This window comes from Aplysia californica, unplaced genomic scaffold, assembly GCF_000002075.1.
Source record: "Aplysia californica isolate F4 #8 unplaced genomic scaffold, AplCal3.0 scaffold00386, whole genome shotgun sequence".
Lineage (NCBI taxonomy): Eukaryota > Metazoa > Mollusca > Gastropoda > Aplysiida > Aplysiidae > Aplysia > Aplysia californica.
In genome coordinates, this window is record NW_004797656.1 from 355172 (window position 1) to 378189 (window position 23018).

Here is a 23018-nt window from a genome sequence, read left to right on the forward strand (position 1 = left end):
CAATTTTTCAAAAATTGAATCCAATATGACTTAACGTTAATTGGCCCTAGATCAAACATGGTAAAGAAGTAAACCTCACAACATTTCAAATCAAACACAACAACACATTCTTCTATGTCCATACCAGCTCTTTCTCCCACATTAACCCATGTGTGTCACGACGTGGTGGAATCAGGCGCTCAACAATTTTTGGCCATATGGAGTCATTGGTATCATTCTTAAAGCCATTTGCTTTGCTTTTTTGGATGAAAAAAAATACCCTTCTATCTTGAATAGGAGTCGAGATATTTGCGATTGAAGGAGGTGGAGTCGCCTGGTTTCAGTAGTAAAATTAATTAATGAGAAAATGGCCACCACAATTTGGTGATTTCCATAGCTTGAGAGTCCTTGAAAACTGAAAATTTAGTTTTTGTACCTGCAATCAACATTTTGGGTAATTCACACAGAAACGTGAAGTTAAATGGACATAAAAGATGTTGAGCCAAAAAAAAAAATTCGATAAAAATTGCCAAACCAGCAGAAAAAATGCAAGTTTCTTCGATTTCATTATTTTGATGAGCGCCCAATTTCACCATGATACCTCACATGTAAACATACCAGGCAGCTCGGGCCTCCACGGCTCGTTTCCTCACAAGACGCTTCCGATCATCAAGTACAGGCCCCAGTTCCCGCACCACACGTTTTTCATACGGAGCAAGGGCAAGCATTTGTAAGTTAGTGAGATTCTCCAGACACTCCAAGGCTGATATCCGGACTCTCTGGCAAAACAAAGAAGTAACATATAATATAGTAAAAGAAGTGCATTCCACTTTCTTCCCAACAGAGCTTTAACAATTAAATCAATTCAATATTCTGAGTTACGAAAACAGAAAAGAAAGGCTAGCTAGAAGACATGTTAGAGCCTCCACACACTCCAAGGCTGACAGCAAGACTCTCCGATAAAAGGAAAGGATTAGAAGAAGAGCAAATTGTACTTTAATCCCCACAAACCTTGCATAAACTCATCATTCAGCATCGAAAAGGACAATAATGAAATATGAACTAAAGCCAGACCTACCGATAAGTGCACTTCGCCTAAGGTATCTAAAGCCACACATTTAGAGACTTCGTTCATAGCCTTAGGTATATCTAAACACAAGATTTGCCTTTGACCAGGTATGTAGTGCACAGCAGAGGTTACTTTAACTTCTTTAACTACACTGAATCATCCAAAACACTCTCCACTTTTTAATAAAAATGAAATTGATTCCTATTAACTTGGAAGGGAACTGTTGACAAAGAATGTAAGAAGTATAAGACGGTACAGGGAAACCAGAGATGAGAAAATGAAGTAGTTTATATTGGAGAAAGCAAACAGAAAATACCTTATAATAAAAGCACTTACGTATTAAAAAAGATTTTTATCCTTGGGGGTTAAGATAATTGCAAAGGGGGCGAGGGATGGTGTTGCTTTGTCCTTGAGTCTGTGTGGGGGACAGGGAGGTGGCAAATGCCATGCACATTTGAAGCTCCACTAAACTCATTAATTTTTGGGGATAAAAATTTCCTGCCAACAAAAAAGCCTGAAAATATTGAAGTTGTGGAGCGCGTTCAGAAAAAAAAAAAAAAATTTTGTTATTCTACCTTTCACATTAAACGTACACGAAATAACGTTGAACAAACAGATATAATAAGTATTTGGGACATTTGATCACAGCAAACAGCCAGGAAACTTCTAAAAGCAGGATTTTCGCTTCAGCAGGAAAACTTTTATCCCTGAATTTTACGGATTCATTCTGTTTTGACAAAAAGCTCAATCTTAACCCTTCCAGCCCCATGCGCATATATTTTCAGCAGCGCTTGTACCTCCCACGATCCAAATAGCGTATATTCTCAGTTTCCATCATCATCATCATTGCCTTTCTCACCCTGGGTCAGGATATAGGCCACGAACAAACACTCTCCACCTTTTCTCAGTTTCCAGAGGTACCGAATTCGCGTATTTTTCTATATATTAGAGAACCTAATTAAACTTTGATTTTCATAATATTTGTTTATTTACCCTTAAATATCGTTATATGTTATTATCTAAACCTAGTTACAAAGACACTACATCATTTTTTAGAACACATCCCTCTTTTTCTGAAACACTGCTGTATTGGCTGGGACTGAGGTTAGGGAGTGCACAAAAATGGCTAGGGCCGGAAGGGTTAATGGGAGAAAGCTATTCGAGCAAAAAAAAAACTTATTAATAATACAACTGAAAATGAACAGTTTACCATAGACTGGTTTCTCTGAGCAATTTGCAGCAAGTTGGGAACTACAGAGTCCAAATGTGGCGTTATCACATCTGGTGTAGATGAAACTGCAGCACCCAAAGTCAGCAACGTCTGACTGTGTGCTTGTCCTCCTGCTTGCTCCAGAGATGACAGAAGCAAGGGCACTAACTGGAAAATAAGGGACAATAAAGGAATTCAAATTATACTGAATCCATAACTGTAAAAAGAAACAATAACTGTCATGATTTGAGAATGACAAAAGAGCAATGGTTTTGGTATAAATCCAACCACAACATCAAGCAAATATCAAGTTATCTTAAAAGGGGAGGCGACACTGAAAGTGGTGGAAAGAGTAGACAAACAGGCAACTGTCAATCCTTGTCCTTTCAGGACTTAAAAGGTTCATTATCACATATGGTCGCTTTTAAGGACAAGCGGGCTAACCTAGATTTTGGGGGTTTCCAGAAATCTTGACATACACCAAAAGGTGGGCATTGCCCTACCTATAGGAGAAGTTGGGTTTCATTGGTGTGTATATTTGTTTGGTTATAGAGAAAACCCTCCTTGTCTTTTAAAAAAACTGAACAAGGGGCAAAAATTTTACCTTCCATTTTCTCAAAACAGCATTTTTCGGGATAGCCCCCTTGTGCTTAAAAGCAACATATACTTAATGAAACTGAGACAAATGAAAGTTTTTATAAATTTCAAAGATTTGCAGAAAAAAAATTTAGCAACATTCATGTTCCCCCTTATGAAACTGTCTGAAGTGTAAAGAGGAATCTGGTTCTCTGGATTATTTCATACTACCAGTTACAGCACATAAGAACAGACAATTTTATAAAATCAGTAACATAACTTATTCTTTTATTTTGGCATGTGTCTATGTGTACATGGTGGGGTATGGGAAGGAGGATGAGATATGTGAGGCAACGCGGTGAAATCAGGCGGTCGTCTCGTCAAAATATCAAAATTAGAGAAACAGGCATTTTTCCACCAGTTTGGAAATTTGTATCGAATTTTTTTTTTTTGCTCAACCTCTTTTATGTCCTTATAAAAAACACATTTCCATGTGAATTTTACGGAAAAAAATTTATTAAAGGCAAAAAATATGTAATTTCTCTGTTTTCATTTATTTCATTAGAAGCAAGGCAAATAAATCAGCTATCAGAAAACCAATAGCTCCAATTGCCCAAAAATTAACGAGCGTCTTGACACAAATACATAATTTATGATTTTTTTAAACTCATTAAATTGCTAAATTTTGTTTATTTTTCAAAACAATCACAAACACACTCAAGTCTCACATGTTTATATACTTACTTTGGACAAATGTGGTTTGAGCACCTGCAAGGGGAGATGTGATGTCAGCAAGCATATGGCTGTTAAGTAGTTTTGTTTCACTTCTGAAATAATAGTAAACATAATAAATAATATTTTTTTCAAATATTAACTGCATTTACATAGCACATCCACACTGTAAAGCAAGCTCCATGCACTTTACAATTATTATTACCCCAGCAGCCCCTAGAACACAACTCCAAAGCATTATTACATTTCTCGGGTTCCAGGGAAATATATAATGCATGCTGCAGATTATACACGCCAAAACACTAACAAACTGACAAGGTAGGCTCTCGCGGCCTGGAGGTTAAGGTGTTTGCTTCTCATTCAAAGGTCACGGGGGCTCGAATCTGGGTAACGACGAAGGAAAAATTTTCTTCTCTAAAATTGTCTCCTTTCACCCACTTTCCTTCTCTCTTGCAATATTCTATTGTCTGCTTTCGTTCCACTTTCTTCCCCCACCCCTTCACCTCCTTTGCCCCCTCCACTGGGCTCCTGACTCTTTCTTCAGCCTTTCTACTGCTACTCCTTGGCTCCTTCTAACAGCTGTCTTTCAGCCACACCCCTGATCTTCTGGTAGAAAAGATCTACACCTAGCCTCCTCGGACAAGGGTGAAAAATCTCGGAGGTCTCACGTGCAAGTTGCGCACGTTAAAGATCCCTTGGTGGTCCAAATCGATAAGAGTAGGCTGCAGCCGACATCCGGGCAAAATTCAAAATTTCCTACCAATTGAAAATGTTTGGTAAGTCCCGCACGCTCATATGACCTTATGCAGTTGCGAGCGCCGTAAAACACTTACCAAAAAAAAAACCGGACAAGACCTTTCACTGTCTATAGTCAGGTGGTCTGTTTACATGACACTGAAAGCACAAGATTTTTCCACCTGCTTTTTTCTAGTATGAGGTGCACAGCTAGAATCAAATCTAACACCTTTTCCAATAACTTTAAATTAAAATCTTACAACAAAATCTTTTCAGTTCTTTTTATTTCCGTGAGTGTGGACGACAAAATGTTTCAAGAAACCAGAAACACTACTTCTTTAAAATCTATCAATAGCGATTTCTTCTTTTTCAGCATTAAACAAAAAATGGTTTTACGCATTCATTAAAAGATGTTGCAGCAAGGATTCCATCAATTAAAAAAATGGAGATACTATCTCAGTTCTTTCCTTGAGACTGTCTTCAAGTCTGTGGGTTTTTTAAGTCTATGCTCATGCTGTATTAAACAATGGCAAACCAAATCAATTGTTTCTATCTTTTGGAGGAAACCACAGGGGGAATAATATGCTGTCATATTTAATCTTCAAGCACATTTCACTCACTGTAGTTGGATGAAGGGGGGGGTTCTAATATAACTATATCGTTATACAGATAAGGACATGACCATGTAAGAGTAAACAATTGTCATGAAATCCAGGATCCAAAGGTTAGATTTTTCTTTAAAACCAACAAAACACAGGCTATTTTCTTTAAAGCCTTTAAAACTATAACTAACCAAAATTTTGGCGCTCTGAATATCGTGTTGAAAAAGAACAGGATGTATCTCGTTTCACTTGACAAGTATCAATAACCATTTGGGTAAATTCTGATGGCTGCCGCAATCTAATGAAAAACCAGCAAATATGTATGCACATAGTTTGGGGTGTGGAGAAGAGTCACTGAGAATGATGCACAGAAAGGAGGGAAGACACAGAATAATATCAAGAAGCTAGCCCAGGATAGGGAAAGATGGCACATGATTGTTCATGTGTACCCTAATGTAAGGTGACAAGGGCAATGATGACGCTGAGAAAAATTTTCACCTTAGACAAGAGGGTGAGAGAAACTTGTAATGAAAAGCAGTGTCCAAATACCTTGAGACTTTGCTTGTTCATAGCCTTCCAACAGATGTTTAAAGTTAAGAGTGAAAAACCGTTGTTTGTACAAGGGTGTGGTGCTTCCGTTGAGCTTTGTGGTGAAAATATCGTCCCCATCCTGCACCACATGACCTAGGCCTCGGGCAGCAGCAGGTCCTAGATTCGGATCCCCCACTACAGATACAAGCTGGAAGGAATAAAGTGAGGCAAACTGAAACAATAAAACAATAAATTCATTTTCCACAATATAAACTTTTTGTTTTATTATGATCTCTCTCTCTCTCTCTCTCTCTCTCTCTCTCTCTCTCTCTCTCTCTCTCTCTCTCTCTCTCTCTCTCTCGCTCTCGCTCTCGCTCTCTCTCTCTCTCTCTCTCTCTCTCTCTCTCTCTCTCTCTCTCTCTCTCTCTCTCTCTCTCTCTCTCTCTCTCTCTCTCTCTCTCTCTCTCTCTCTCTCTCTCTCTCTCTCTCATACACACACACACACACACACACACACACACACACACACACACACACACACACACACACACACACACACACACACACACACACATACACACACAAACACACATATATTTACGGAAGTCCTGTTGTCGCGCAAAAAAAAAAATAACACCTGTATTCTCTTGTTCCTCGTAAAATGCTGAATTTATAACAACATCAACATCAGCAGCAGCAGCAACAACATCTCGTTTCTCCCAAACCACTCACATGAGAAGAGAAGAGAGCAGCGGCAGAATGAGAGCGACACTCCATGGCCTTGGTGAGCCAGATCCACAGAGTGAGGGCACGCAGACAGGAGGCCGACTGTCCACTGTTGCTGCTCATCGCAGACTTACTTTTCTCCATCACAGGTTCCAGCAACCAATGAATTTGAGCACCTGGTACAGAATCCAGAAATATTACAGAGGTTAATGGCTTTCATTGGTCACTGTGTTAGTCATTATCCAGCTTCAACGCCCCTTTAAACATTGTGAGGTTATTAATTAAAACCTCTGAATTAAATGTCCATCCGCCAAATGGGTGGAGAACTTTAAAAACTCCCAAAAAAACAACTCAAGTTCAGAATGCCCTGTTGGGGATTCAAAATAGGATCATCTACTCAATACTCAAGCATGATACTAACCAAGCTTACAGTGTGCCCTTGATAGCTATAACAGGGGGCAAAGCCTTTTTAAGAGTTTTGAAAGACACAGAACCAATTTGCCAAGATTATAAAACCTTTGTATGAGAGGTTATCATTTCACCTGTTAAGAAACATTGATTCAACAATAGTCAAAGTCCACTTAAAAGAAAATTGTAGAAAAATTAGTCTCCTAGTTCTTCTCAATTGCATCACACTTGAAGACCAGTATCTATATCATATACCTGGCCGTCCAGCTTGGCTGACAGCTACGTAAAATCAGGAATCCATTTGTTTGATACAAGATGATCTGTTCATCCATGATGCAAGATGACAGCAAAGAGAAACCAGAGGGTACTATGATACTGCAGAATTAACTAGCACACCACTGCACACTTATTAAAGGCATATATGTGTTCCACAGAAGGCTGTCCTCTGGAATCTGGAAATCTGAGAGTGTATTTTTAAAAAGCCATTTATATAAACATCTAAAACAATTCCAAACTAAACTGCATAATATTTGCTTTCTTTTCTTTCATTTTGAAGAGTTTGCTTTGCTTCTTATAGAATCCAAACATACAAATTCACATAGATGCACATGCATCTTATACATCATTAATGTTTCAAAACACCCAAACAAATTCAGAATGGCCAACTTAATACATACCAAGAGGGGCTTTGTTCACCATTGATGCTACAATTTTGCAAGCAGCAATGTGAGAAAACTCATCTTCGCAAGACAAGGCAAACCCAAAGGCAGATTCGAACACGGCTTCCCTATTTTCCACAGTCCACTGAAATACACAAAATAAAAACTTTGCACATGATGCACTTATAATAGGAGCTCTTGACAAGAAACAAAATATAGAAGTGATTACACATTACCTAAAGAGGTTGATTGAAGAAGTAGTAACTCATTTCAAAATTTCAAAAATTCGTAGAAGATGACCTCAAATAAAGTGGAAAAACGTGTTCCCTTCACTACAATATCACCCTACGGAAGTAAATATAGCCTTCAATTCACTTAGAACAATTATGTATAGAGAACTGTGGAAGACAAATCTAATATAACCTTGAACTCTTAGATCTAAAAATAGAAAGAACCCCCAAAGGAACAAAGGACAATGACCCTAAAGCCTTTATAATAAAAGAGGCCGTAAGAAAAAAACAGAAAGCGAAAAAGGTCCAGCCTACTTAGTGGTCAGCGCCTTCAAAAGTGTGGTTTATATCAGCAAATGAACTGAGTAGGTGAATCCAAATAACACTATGACCTGTTTTTGTTTCATATTCCTATGGTAGAAGCTTTGTGCAATAGATTTTTAAAGACAGCTTACGACTTGATACAACACATAGGTAGCTGAACCCTGAGTACTGAAGCAAAAGATAATACGTATTCTTATCATATGGCATGCCAGTTCAGCTGGCCACATGCCCCAGCTTGGTTGTTTACAATCATAACATAAATCTATGAAATCCCTGCATATCTATCTTATTCATAATCAAACTGTATCTTAATTACATGGAGCATTCCTCTCTACTGTTTGATGTTTATTCAGTATGGATTAGATAGGCTCACATTTATAGGGAAATTTGTGATGCTGAAACTTAGGAGGAAAAAACTAGTTGTGTACAAATATGCAAAGCCTTCCGTATATGGTCATAGAGTTAATGAGGTAACGTACCTGGATGTTGACCCCCTCCACAAATCCCTCCAACAAAGCGATGAGTCGCGTCTGTTGCCAGGGAGATTTGGGCTGTGGAAGAAGAATCAGTTGACAAATTCATTTTGACAATAAGAATTAGGAAAAGAAAGACTGCATGCTAACAAACTGTAAGTATTTTTGTACTGGAAATATTGAGCAGTAATAGCTCTAAAAGTATCTAGTACAAGTAGTTCAAGGTGCTCATTTAAAGTATTCTAAATGAAAATATTCCAGCAAGCAAGAAAAGCAAGAGTTCGGCAAGGTCCATTACAACCCATGCAACAAAGCTTAAATCTTGTTTCCACAACAAAAAACAATATTAAAAAACAGAAAATCACTCCCAAGATTAAATATCGTTTTATTGCAACTTTACCTAAAACCAGATTCCCGACACAATTTGCAACAAAGTGATGTGATAATTTAAAAATTGAGAACAGCATTTTTCCTGAAGACCAAATGTAGGACCGTGCCCCATCAGAAATCAAACTCACAATCTCTAGATGACATTTTGGGATCTTTTATATTCAAGTAAGCCTGGCTAAATAATAGGAATTTTAGTTCTACAAAAAAAAGACAAATTTCTTCACCCAAAGTAGAAGCTCACCTGCAAAGGAGTCAAAGCAGGAAAATCTCCAGACAAACCAATAGCATGAGCATCACCCAGGAGATAGAACTTCTGCAATGCATCCCACAGTTTGGTGACATCCCTAGCAAGGATAATTAAAATATCAGTTGCATTTAAATGATATTAAAAGAACACTTTGTATACATATATAAATATATATAGCTTAAAAGGAAACAAACTGTGGGCTACAATCTTGTGACAAATGTCCTGGCTAGATTTATGTAACAGACAACAGTAAGAGTTTAGACTGACATATATATCAAAACAACAGGGCAGCACTGCTGTTTCTTTCACATCATGGATATTGAAGTTGAAAATGAACTCTTCCAAACAACACCCTCCCCCCCCCCCCCCCCCACCCCATACCCCTCTATTTTTTTCCTTTCTACCACAAGCAGAGCTTTAAAACCTTGACAGCCCAAAGGAACAGAGTGAAAAAATTGGACAGGTTTAACAAACTTTGATACACTGAAAGGTTATTTAAAAGGTGGGACCTCCAAACTTTCCAATAGAACCGAGCCAAATAGGAATATTCATGTGTAAAGTGCATTTCCCAAAGAATGGTGGATGAAGCAGGGCCTCAAACCCCTGAACTCATAATCTCACAATTACAATTACAATTACAAGTCCAATAACCTGAGCACTAGACTGCTCGTCGCCTCAGAACTATTTTGTCCAAATTAGTTCTGAGGCGACATACTGTTACCACCAAGGGGGGAGTTGGGGACAACGACTTGAAGTAAAGAGGAGTTTCAAGCGAACCAGTCACATTCTCAATGCTAAACATGTTTCAATATTTACAAAAAGCGGAAAATAGTTTCTGTTGCTGCCAAAGGTGTGATGGCCGAACTTTGTTCCTCTCATCAACATACCGCTTTATGAAGAGTGCACGTGGTTGAAAAAGTCTTGTGAAATCCCAAGACAAAATTTGTTTCACTGATCTCCAAATCAACAAAAACTGTTTCAAAATTAAACACTTTCTTCCATGTTATTAGAAAAAGACCAATCTACCTGATAAGATACCAAGACCTTTTTATCTCAGAGATATTGCCACCATAAGTCTATATTGACACAAGAATCTAGAAGTAATATTCACTTTATATTAAATGTATAGAATTGTAAAAGAAACTTGTTTCCTTAAAAGAGTAAATAAGAAAATAATGTGCTATATAACAAATAAATACACCTAGCAAGGCCAAAAAAGTTCTATAAGTCACCCTTTTTGCATGGAGTAGCCCAATATCTTCAAGATATTGCTGACGACAGTGAGCAGTTGAGAGACCTTCTCCTTGTCGTCATCTTTCCACTGACAGCTGTGAGTCACGACTGACATCACAACAGGAAAAGCCAACTGCTCCAGCACCACAGCCATGACCTCTGGGTCAGAGACGTGCTGCGATAAGAGCTCCCTCACAGACTCTGCATGGCCAGATACATCAGCGATATCTGTGGTAGATATATCAGTGATATCTGTGGTAGATATATCAGTGATATCTGTGGTAGATATATCAGTGATATCTGTGGTAGATATATCAGTAATATCTGTGGTAGATACATCAGTGATATCTGTGGTAGATACATCAGTGATATCTGTGGTAGATACATCAGCGATATCTGTGGTATGCAGAAAACCCAGAAAAAGCTTCCAGCTGAGATGCTTTCACTCGAGTATCATTCAAAGTGTCACCAATAACTATTCCCTCCCCTTTGTACCCAGCCCTTGTCATATGCGTCATTTGTAAGGACCTTGTTGTTGTCATTGTATCAGTTTAAGGACACTTTCAACACTGTAAGTTTATATAAGAGGCGGGACCTCCAAATTTTGTGTCCATCTCCGACCAAATGGGTCAAGAGCTTTAAAATCTCCATAAAACAACTTTTATTTAAAAGCGCCCAGTTGGAGATTCAAATCAAGGGCCATCCGCTGAATAATCCAGTATATCAACTGAGCTTTCTTTTTAGTAACGTTTTACAGCGCTCACAACTGCATTAGATCATATGAGCGCCGTCAACAGAGCTGAAGGAGAGCCAGTAAGGACCTTGGAGAGGTAAATCTTAAATGATAACGATAACCTTAAAATTTTAAAGTTATCAGTACAAAAAAAATTTTCTTTAAGAACTCAGCATCTTCTATTAGCAGTGAGCAGAAGCCATTACCCATTACCAAACTTACAAAATCTGTCATAGGTCACCAATACCAAAATAAGTTTAAAAATAAACAGACAATGCAAATTCTCAGTAAGAATATGTCAACTATCTGTACAGAAAAATTTCCACAAGATCACCTAGATTTGAGGGGCAGGGGCCTTTTTTCCCCTCTCAGTAATATCACTACAAGCACCCAAGCCCTTCCACAAAAAGTATTTTTTAAAAAGGAGGTTACCTGTGCCTGCTTGTGAAATGTGTTTGAGGAAGAAATTGTTAACATCAGTAAAAGAGTTCACATCAGTCACCGTGGCAACCAACACTTCCTGCGCATAAGATGCTTCACCTGTCATAACAAAAGAAAGCTTCATTATGGACAAATTTTCGGAGCAAATTTTCAACTTCTCAAAGGTGATCCCTGCCAGACCCGGGGGGGGGGGGGGGGGGGGGGGGGGGGGCCCCCCTGACTGTTATGTTTTCAATCCAAAAATGCCACAGATATTATCAACTTTGTTGCTTTCTTGGCCAGAGTGTCAGGTCCTTTGCTTTACAGGTAAGGTAAGGAATCTGGAGTTTAAAGCTTTTTAATCTTATACAATGCTCTCCCCCCTAAGAACCTAGTCATTGGGGGAAAAAAAGCAGGTTCTGAGGCAGACAAGGTTGCTAGGGAGATTTCAAGGGTTGCAACTCAGCTCCTATTAGTTACCTTCCCCAGGTTACTCCTTCTTCACCACAGCATCTACCAAACACTCCTCATTTTCCAAAATCAGAAACACAATGATATCCTTTGCTCACAAGTTTTATTAGCAGTTTTCTAGAATCAGTAAACAACATTGCACGTACAAGTGATGACTACGATTTATATTCTAAAAACATTCAGGCATTAGTTTATCAGACTCGATATACCTAACAATTCCAGCCAAAAACTGGAAAATATGATACAAACAAAAAAACTTAAAACACATGGCAAAGTGAAATCAAATCAGCACATAGTCCCTTAGAGGGCTTCATTAAAAGCAAGTTCTTATCTCGCCTTCGTTTTTTTAGAACATAACATGAAGCATCAAACCTGATTTGATTGCAGCCTTTGTCAATTCAGTAATGTCAGGTCTTGCATTCGGCCGCTGCTTCAAAACTTCATGAACACTAGACAGATATAACTTCCTGCAATAGACAGAGGGACAAAAAGTACTCAAGAGGTCAACAGAAAAAAATCGTAAGAAAACTGCGCAGGCCATGTAAAATGTTGGAGAATGCACTCCAAAATGACTTACAGGAAAGACATACTATAAACAAACGATAATGTATATACACAAGCCTCCATCCATCTTCCTTACTCACACAACAGCCTACTTCTTACTTCCCTACCTACCCTCAGTTATTTAATTAACTTCCTTCCCTCCCATCTTCTAGACCACCTTTCTATTTACTTTCAATATTTTACACAAGACCGGCCACATAGTATGTAAACACTAACACTAACCAAAGTCATTAAAACTCCTAAAATATCCAAAATATTTGGAAACAAAAATAAACTCTGTTGCAGCATGTGACAGGAGGTTCCAGATCTAGCAATTCTTTAGACCAGAGGAAAAAAGAATGAATAATACCATAAGCAAAGCAACTACAGAAAATAGCAGCATGCACTTTTCCGTACTGCATTGTGACTTTACCTTCATATTTTCACTAAATCTACAATGTTAAAAAGTAACAATGAGTATGAATGAAAACAACAATTGAGACACACTTCATTTTCCTAACCGGATGGTGTCATTTTCAGATAAATATTATGCTAGGACTAAAAAAAAAATGATTTCTGTTACTACTTTCTAAAATCAGTTGTCATTTCATGTTTTCTATAACATTCTTATAGCAATAACATCTATACTTATCTCACCTCTGCGCAGTATCCACTGTGTGCATGGCTCGCGTTGCCATAAGTTTCAGATATGATACACATTTTTCCTGAGAAATTCCAAATTGTTCTGTTTTACACAAGGTTGACAAGGACTGTGCTGCCTGTGACTGCAGTTCCTGGGCATTTGTAGCAAGTAACTCCTCAAACACATCACAGACCGGACCGATGTACTCTGAAACACTCTTGGCAGATTCTGTGAAATAGAAAAACAACCAATACAAGTGTACTAAATCTAAAGTACATTTTAAAGAACCCCCCCTGCCACTCATCCTTTTTTAAAAATGAACCTCCAACAGTTTAAAATAGCTGAATGAGTGTGATGGAATCTTTGTTAAAGTTCCATCGAGTGCCAGATCAGCAACAGACATTAGCGATCTTGGTTCACCATGCATTCCTTTGTTCGGAGGCTCTCGAAAAAGTTATAAAAATATAATCCTGATCTTTCCCCATCGCCCATCTGTTTAGTCGTTCCTAGCTAGCTGTTCTGAGTCAACCCCTGTCTCATTTGCCTTCAATTCTACCAGTGAGAGCTAAGTGTTCAAGGCCTTTATGTTTATTTAAGTGTTCTAGAAACTGCATTTATCTTTTTAATTGTTTATATCAGCGAGCGGCACACGCAGGCTTCTTCAAGTACTACCTCATTTGATTTCTCTTCCCTTCAAGAAATTGTCAACAGTCTCCTAAGAAACCACATTTCTGTTGTTTCTATTTCATTTTTACTGTCTTTAGTGATTGTCCAGCATTCACAGTTGTATAGAAAGATTGATCACAGGACTGTGAACTTTCACTTTGGTAGTCATTGAGATGTTACTATTATTCTCTGCATACGCCATACACATCTTAAAAGAAATAGGAGAAAAGGAGAAAACCTCAAAACTAATGATGTAGTTGCGAATGAGCAGAACAACAATTTAACCCAAATGCAGTAATGAGTGTAATAGCTGCACTTTTGAACCATGTAAAGTTTTCTCAAATGTGCATTAACCTACAAGGCTCAAAAAGCAATATTCTCTTAGCTCATAAAAAAAGCAAAACAAAGGAACAATTTATTTTTTCTTTAAAACAATGAAATCAACAGTTGCTTATATAACACTTAACTACTTTGAATACACGATACCAAGTGATGACACTTATACTTACCGCTGTTTGTACTGAATTTCACAATTTGTTGAGCAAAACCCGAAAGCTCCATGAGGTATGAATGCTGTACGGACACCTGATTAAACAATAAAATATAAAAACAGGCATTAAAAAAAAAAAGAAATATAACCTTAAGAAAAGTGTTCATTTCATCTAAAAAGTTACTATGTATTTTCCCATTTTGAAAGTGGAGCCAAGCTGTTGTAAAGAAAGAAAAGGGACGTGACATAGTAGTGAGGACTAAAGTATAGCCTCCAGATATACAACACTGAAGATTATCATGTGGAATAGGCTAGAGAACAACAAAGATTTGATGGAAACAGAACTGGTGGGAAAGGGGTAAAGTGGGAATACTACTAACCTATGCCCATCGAGGATAACATATTATTAGCCGAGAGCTACAGGAGACTGTCCAAATTCTAACTTTATTCTTCCACCCATCTATTGTAAACATTAACCCTCATCCTGCGGGAGCCGGGTTTATGTAGCCCGATAAGCCTATTTCGGCACCTCGCCTACGTTCTGGTCCCGAATCAGTGTAGCTCCTGGCTCAGCGCACGCTCAGCGCACGCGCAGCGCGCATCCTCTTACGTGTCGTTCGGGTCCCGAGTCGGATCCCCATTCACGCATGTCAAGTGTGTGCGCGTCAGTCTGCTTGAGTTTGTATGCGTTTGTGGCCTTCTTCTAGAACCGCCTGCGTTGGTTCGTAATCGAGGCATACGTCTCATTCAAAACATGCCAAGTTGGTAGCTCTAGATGTTCGTCCAATGAAATTATAGAAGAAATTGACCCACTTAGACATGAGGAGCTCGAAAGGATAGTCAAGAAACAAGACTTCCATTTTTCTATACAAAATATTTCAAATGAGCTTGATTTTGTATGAAATGATACTACTTGATAAAAAATAAGCTTGTTTGATAGTTTTGAATACCATTGTGCAAGTACAAAGAACAATTTGAGTGAAAAACATTCGGAAATTGACATAAATTATCCCCTTTCGAACCTCAGGTCATTCATAACAACAAGAGCGTCCAGAAAGGTTATTCGAATGGGCGTAACTACTCGTAATGTCTTATCAGCTTGTGAGAGGGGGTTATTCATGTGTTTGTAACACTTTATAAATAGAAAGCTATGAAGGATAAAGCGTTATTTTCATCATTGGTTAACACACTCCCGCGGTATTCATGGTGAAAACACACGTTTCCCGGCGCGCGCGCGCTATACACCAACAGTACACACTGAGTGACCCCGGCGGCCTGCCCGGCACATCCAACGTAATCGGTTGCTGATAAGATACGCATCTGGGCACAGACGCAGGATAAGAGTTAAAACAAATGGCCATGAACATAAGAACAAATGAATAGATACTGAAAGGTTTGGCTGCAATTATCAACATGTTTTATACGATGGTGGTCCAACTTACCTGTGACTGATTTTTGACTTGCAGTATTAAGACAGGCAGTACCAGAGGTGTCATGGCGCAGAATGCCAAAGGAGAAGAACTTGCCACAGCCCGACATAGAGAGAACGCTAGACAACCTTTTGTGACATCTGAGCCTTCCAAAAACTTGCTGACATCTAAGAGAAAAAAAACAATTTCGCAGCTAAAAATAGGAGAAAACATGGCAGGGGTGAAATGTAAATATTAAAAACAGAAGGACTAACTTCCACAATTTAGTAAAGAATGATGTACACATTAGTGCTGTGCCCATTCGACTTTACTATTAGACATTCATGATTTTTGCACTATTCACAGCTATTCGAAGCGTGGCAGAGCCATTCGAATGCCGTGTGATTTTTTTAACAGATAAATCTAATGGATTTTCGTCTCCTTTTTCTCAAACGTAGAAAAATTGGAGTACATTTATATCTAAAATCATTAAGATAAATATACAGAAATACTCTTTATTTGATGGTTACGAGACAGAGTGATAAGAGGAGCCTACAAGAGTTATAAAACAATCCTTTAGAGAGTAGCTCTTATTATTCAATGTTCACTCGTCACACTATGGACAGCTCAAGCAAGGGCACTTGCCTCTTGAAGCGCAGTGAATGTTTTTTCCATGAAGTTAGCTGTCGCAATGAACTCCCCTAACCCTACTCGAAATTCGAAGCGCAATGAACGGTGACGTGATGTCAACACATTGCACTGTCTGCGCGCACGCGACAACAACACGCACGCGCTCAGTGACTGGCGTTGAAAAGCGCAAGTCAGATCTGGACTATCACAATATAAGAAAAAACTATTCGACGGCGCTGCAAATACCGGAAGTTAGATCTGGACTTATCACATATAAAAAAAATATGATTCGATGACGCTTCGAATGGCAGAAGTTAGATCTGGGATTATCACATATAACAAAAAGCCATTCGACGGCGCTGTGAGTAGCTGGCAAAAGTAGAATAGTAGAACTTAGGTCTGGGTTTATGCTTATCATATTTTAGACAAAAACATTTGACGGAGGTATTCGAAAATCATGAATAGTGAGCTCACGCTTCGAAGCTTCGATGATTTTTTGTTTCCTCAAGATTGCACAGCACTAGTACACATACATTCAAGACATAAGGTATCACAAAATGTAAAGCAAACTACAATCAATTCAGTCATGTTGACATCAAGTTAGACCACCACATACAAAAGCTCTATTTCAAGCAAGAGTACAATTGCCTCCATGAAGCACAGGTCCACTCCAAAACATAGGTCCACCCCAAAACAGAGTCATGCTTGATACAGTTTCAAGGTCTTGTTGAACATAGGGCAAGAATAAAAAGCAAAAGACAACATAGAAACTTGTTTGTTGCTTGTGAGGTTATAGTTTCAAACAAAACTGGATTGAAAAACACAGATACAAAATAAGCAAAAGAGAGTCCAGTTGCAGACAGGTTTACCTTGGTAGAGTTCAACAGCAGAGGTAGTCACAGCATCATCTTTGCTCTGAGAATGAAAGACACACAGTCCAAGATTTTAAAAGAAAAACTATTGAAGTAGGTGATTTTGTGGGGTTCTTCAATATTATTGTTAGCAAATTGCATTCCAAGTCTGAATGAAAAGCTTACTGGGGTCAGGCTGAATTAGTTTTGAACATCTATTTTAAAACCTGTGTTGCAATAAAATTTAGATGTGAAAACTTTTTTTCTATCCTGTAAACAATTCAATCGTTAATTATACAAAAGGAAAATGCTAAAAGACAAATATAAATACATAAGACATGCAAAAATAAAAAACACAAGTAAAGATACTCCAGAAAAAAAATAGGAATAAACACACAGAAACAAGAGACAATATGAAATCCACAAGACAGATTCTGACAAAAAGTCAAACACTATTTCTTTTCAGCAAGGAACTTACCGCATTTACATCTTCCTTCGGGGTCATTGCAGTGAAAACAGCCACAACGCAGGCTTTGGCTGTTTCAACTAATTCGGCTGTCAAATTCATTAATACCTGTAAAATACAAACAACTATGCGTTATTGAACAACAGGGTGGTCAGGGAAATCTTCCTCCTAAAAATCCTACCACACTAAAAAAAATTCTACTACTATAAGTCAAGTTGTATCTTGCAACTGTCAGTGTCACGGCTCTCTTCAAAAAGAATCACGTAGAAGGGGCTATTTCATACACATCTTAAGATAGCGGACTTGATGACCGCTGCCATTCCAAATGTTCCAAGGTAGCCATGTTTTGTGCGACTACACTGAAACTCAGCTATTTTAGAGTCTGAAAACATCTCATGAATGAGAAAACTCGTGTCAACAACTGCTCTCGTTGATTATTATATTACTGTTGGAGCTCCTTTCAGTATCGCTCACAACACTCATTCTGTTCTTGGTAAACCTAAGAATAGATTTGGCACCACACTGGCTGGTTTGGGCTTTCATGTGTTTTTCAGGTACCATGTGAGTGTTCAAAGCCTTTACACCTGAATGACCGATAACAAACACTTGGGAACAAATCTTACATCTAAACTTGCTTTTATCATTTGGATACTCCATCAATCATTCTGAATACTTAGGGTTGGACAACCACTCAGTGTTGATGAAGTAGCACTTTCCCATGATAGTGTATCTAGTCTAGATCTCTCTCTAAACATAGTCTACACATAAAGTCACAAAAATCCCCCCCCCCCCCAAAAAAATGTATGTCCCTAGCCTGGGTTTCAGTATGCCAAGTGCCGACAATCTTCTACTCTTCAAATCTTCAAAGACTATCTTGCTGAGTTTTTCCATGGTTTTAGATAAAGAATATAGATGCTGTCACTTTCACCAACCAACTTAGTATATATCATATCCCTCTCTATATATAAATATCACTGAGCTTATTAGCTCGCTTGACTATCACCTATCCAATGACACGCCAACCCTTTAGTCTTAGTTCAATAACATGGCTTACAAGGTATGACGGATCCCGATTTCACACAAAGCCTGCACCAACACGCGCTATGCAGAAAGCTCTCGTTGCAATCAAAATTCTAAATGCTAATGCTACAATTTGCAACCAAGTTCAGTTGTTATCCCCTCGTGTCGCCTTTAACACCCCCCCCCCCCCCCCCTCCGAGTGTATCTTTTTTAGAAATCAATAATGCCGCCATTCCAAAGTCCTATACTTCGCAGCACTCAAGACTTAGAATGAACTTTGGTGACCCCAACATTCGCAGTACTCACTCGACGTCTTATCACTTGTGACATACAAAGGTGCAGGTTCACTGACCGGTCACGATGGCGAGCCCGACAAGCCTCTAGTATAACTTTCTTTTCTTTTTACACAAGTGACAAATACTGATTTATTTTCATGGTGACACCACATTTATAATGCACAAACTGCATGTTACAATGTTGTGTTATTAGACTATTACCGGCAAATTTCAGGGTGATAGAAAAAGCGAAAGTAGAACGAGATTTTCCCGATCGAGCCTCGGTATCACTCATACACTTCCGCTTGCCGCCATAGCCGCCTGTTCACATGAAACATACTCTAGGACCGCGAAAAGCCGAATGATCGTGACCGACAAAAAGAACTTTGGGACGTTATCGGATTTGGTTTTAAAATATTTGAGAACTTTAATGTATTTTCCCGGGTTTTTCCCAAGGCTACTTAAAGATTTCCTTTTATTGCCGATGTTGATCCAACCATTTCAGTTGTAAAATAATTTTTCCGACAAAAATCCGACTTATCCGACCTAAACATAAATTTTTGTCCAATTTCCAACTTCCCTGGCCACCCTGCACAAGCAAATGTGAATCAAATACAACAAATGGCCAAAGTCACAACTACAAAAATAGAAACTCAGTGTCAAAGAACACCTTTTCTTACCTCTCTTTTCACACAAGAAACTATAGAGCCAAGAAATTCTGCAACGCCATTCCGACCATAAACAGGGGCACATTCTGTCTGGAAAAGGAAAAGAAAAAAAAGTAGAGTGCAATAAGACTGACAATATCTTTCAGTCCCATATCAATAACCATAAAATACAGTTGAACTACATTTTTACCACATTGAGTTTGAACAATCTTTTATAATCGTTGAAATGAAAATCTTGTTCTCCAACTCGTAAAGATTTTTGTTTTTTTTTAAACTGTATTACAAGTTTGTTTTCCTGCTAGGCCAGGATATTTCTTTTTCACAAACACAAATTCAAAATATTCCATATCTTCAGAGTATAGAGTAACTTCTAGACCAGTGCCACTATAGCATAACGACCAAGCTAGACACCAACAGATTACAAACCAATGTGAGAAATGCATCCATCCTGGCGGACTGGAGGTCAGAAGTCATCTTCTCCACCAAGAGAGGTACACAATGCTGAGCAAAGTCGACAGTGGCAGAGAAACATTTCCTTAGAGCTAGAATAAGATCTTCTTTGGTGATTCCATGGGGATTGTTTGCTGGCTGAAAGTCAAAGAGTGACATCTGTGTTTACACAAAATTATGTTTGGCTAAAAGAATGACAGCTTGTGACTACACAAACAACACACACACACACACACAAGGAAAGCAGTTCTACGCATTCTCAAACAATCTTTGGAATCCTGCAAACAAGAGGAGTCAAACTTCAAAAAGAGAAGAGTGGTGTTGAGATATCGTATATAGAGAGTCAGAGTGATAACTGCCATATTTGGGTAGAACATAAGGGCTATAAACAGAGAGAGAAAAAAAGGAGCAGACCATACTAGTGCCCCTACCAACCATCTGCAACTTTCAAAGTGACAGTCCTATCAGGGAATTAGAATTTTGTTTTACTATCTATCAACGAGTCGTGAAAAAGCATAGCATTTTTTATCCAAGATAATAAATAGAGACATGATATGCACTATCCTTAAACCTTCAAACTACCACAATGAGATTCCTTCCTCTTCCTGTAGTCTCCTTTCCTGTAATAATCAACTAATCCATCCTTGCTGTGACGACATGCAGGAAGACAAGACATGATGACATAACCAAATAATATTAACATAATGCTCTTAAAAAAACAAAATGCTTCACATTACTACGATGAGGTAGAGCCCTAACTTTGTTTTTGGAAGAAAAAAAAACAACAACAACAACACAAAAACATACTTTTAATTTTTTCCAAAGACAATTTTTCACGCAAGTACAGTAGATTTGTTGAACATACAGCCATTCTAACACAAAATTCCTGTTAACTCAAAAGGACTTCAAATCCTTGTTCCCCCCCTCCCCCCTCTTTTTTCCTAAGCATTGGCATTTCCCTAAACATGATTAAAATTGTTAAAAATCTGATTAATGCAACGAAATGTTCTGCCTTTTCATCGCATCTTCTGGTCGGTCGACAACACAACACGTATTCCCCCCCCAAGTTTTTTTGCTCACAGTAGCATACCATTGTCAATACACATCCATGATACATGATCAACAGGCACAGGACCCTCCTACCCTTAATTGAGTTTTTTTCTTCTTGTGCACACAGCAGGTGACAAGAGTGTGGTTTTGTTTTGCAAGATGGTGAGACAAGATATTGGGGTGCTGCCAAGTTCATGTTATCAGGGTTTTACTGTGTATGTGGTTTGTTTATTGGTTGGAATAATGAATAATGTTGGACTTTAATGAGAAAGACCCTGGTTTGGGTCCCTGACAGGGCTTTATTTTTTTACTTGGTTTGTGGGAGGAAATTTTAGGACTTTCTACTCACCAGGCATAGTCATAACAGAAATGGAGATTAACAAAGTGGTCCTACATCTTAAGAAATCTTAATGTGCTCAAAGAGTTGTAAAATTATTCATACATTTTGTAAGAGTCCATTCAGCATAGTTAATTTGGGAAATGTGCTTACAAATGGCATGTAATTATTATTATTATTATTATTATTATTATTATTATTATTATTATTGTTGTTGTTGTTGTTGTTATCATTTTTGTTGTTTTTGTGGTTTTTATTGTTATAATTATTTTATTATTATTATTATACTAAATTAAAACGTGTTGCATAAACACAGATGGGACAAACAAAGCTTACGGGAGTGAAGTCTATTGGAAAATAACAGCCAAGGACTTCAAACATTTCTTCAGTAAATGCCCCTGAAAAAAATGTCAAAAAGGAATAACTCCTTAGAGAAAGAGAACTGATCAAGAATAACACATCTACGAAATCCATCAATGATATGTCTCTCTATTAGTCTTATAAGTACCAAGAAGCAATCTTTAAAACAGCAGATACTTTTCAAAAATTTACTTAGCAAAACATAGTAAGTTCATTAGTGGTAAGTGTCAATGGTCAGCTTTTTTTATCAAAATATTGGCAAAACTAATCACATTGGAGATTGAATACTGCGACAGTCTATTTTAGTGCTGCAGTAAAAATTTAAGAACAAAGATAAACTAAGCACCACTTCTCAAAAAATGTAATAACAAAGATGCCATTATTTTACAGATGCCAAGACAACAAAACATTTTAAAGCCTTAATAACACTTTAAAAGTCTTCTCGGCAGTTTATTTCAAGTGTTTGTGCACACAAACAACCATAAAAAACAAAAACATTTCCAAACCTAGATGGAGCCTTGAGCTTATAAACTGGGCGCAGTTGAAGGCAATCATCAGATTCCTCGGATCTTTCTCAGAATCCATTTGTTGAATAAAACCAATGACAAAGTCACCACCCATTTCCTCCACATCTGAAAGAAAACATTGAAAGTATATTCATCACTATCACTCACTACTATTGTCATGAGAGTCCTCTCTTAACTAAAGAAAGCCTTCACAAAATTTAGAAGTTACTCTGTAGAAAATTTCTGTAGATTATCTGTAGATTTTCATTTTCAAGCATGAAACACAACATTCAATATAAACTTCTAAAGCTGCAAGAAGCTGAATTACTTGACAACATTAGATCTAAAATAGTTTGTTGTATTTTTAGAAGTTTCAAACATGAATACACAACAACAAAAATTTATGTTCAGTTGGCAGCTTCTAGACACAACCATTTTTGCTTTGCACTAAATACAGTGATCTCAGACAACTGAACAAAAGTGTTCCTAAGAGTTTCCAGATTGTTCTTTAAAGTATACATTTATCAACACATATGTCAGAAACACAACTTTTTTTATTTGTATTATTATCTTACATCAACTCTCAGGAAGGAGAGACGAATAGTCTTTACTTATAATACCATAATCTTCTCCTTTCATTGTAATTTTGTTTTAATTCTTTTATTTTTGTATATATTATGCTGTTTCTGAAGCATAATATATGTCGAAAAGATTCAGTAGAACATGGAACAGTGTGTATAGGTTATGGTACAAAATACTTCAAAGATGAGAAAAAGAAATATATCAGCCACTACCAGATTAAACTGGATCTCTTGAGTTCGCTTCATTGTTCTTTTGAAAAAATTATTCATTTCTTACAACTCTGTTTCAAAAAACCCTTTCAAATAGTAGACACAAGCGGAATTT

The 23018-nt window shown here is 37.8% G+C and overlaps 1 protein-coding gene across 1 annotated transcript in view; it reads right to left on the minus strand.

The window, feature by feature from the left end:
- LOC101846668 (MMS19 nucleotide excision repair protein homolog) overlaps positions 1-23018 on the minus strand; it is a 32212-nt gene that overhangs the window by 1477 nt on the left and 7717 nt on the right. The window contains exons 6-25 of the mRNA XM_005103682.3: positions 22113-22238; positions 21583-21644; positions 19836-19997; positions 19422-19499; positions 17459-17554; positions 16999-17044; positions 15533-15687; positions 14110-14185; positions 12949-13162; positions 12121-12215; positions 11290-11397; positions 10124-10352; positions 8886-8988; positions 8261-8332; positions 7246-7372; positions 6167-6336; positions 5453-5642; positions 3579-3661; positions 2259-2426; positions 598-758 (exon numbers count right to left, since the gene is read on the minus strand). Of these exons, the coding sequence (XP_005103739.1) occupies positions 598-758; positions 2259-2426; positions 3579-3661; positions 5453-5642; positions 6167-6336; positions 7246-7372; positions 8261-8332; positions 8886-8988; positions 10124-10352; positions 11290-11397; positions 12121-12215; positions 12949-13162; positions 14110-14185; positions 15533-15687; positions 16999-17044; positions 17459-17554; positions 19422-19499; positions 19836-19997; positions 21583-21644; positions 22113-22238 (2521 nt within the window). The remainder of the gene's footprint in view (positions 1-597; positions 759-2258; positions 2427-3578; positions 3662-5452; positions 5643-6166; positions 6337-7245; positions 7373-8260; positions 8333-8885; positions 8989-10123; positions 10353-11289; positions 11398-12120; positions 12216-12948; positions 13163-14109; positions 14186-15532; positions 15688-16998; positions 17045-17458; positions 17555-19421; positions 19500-19835; positions 19998-21582; positions 21645-22112; positions 22239-23018) is intronic.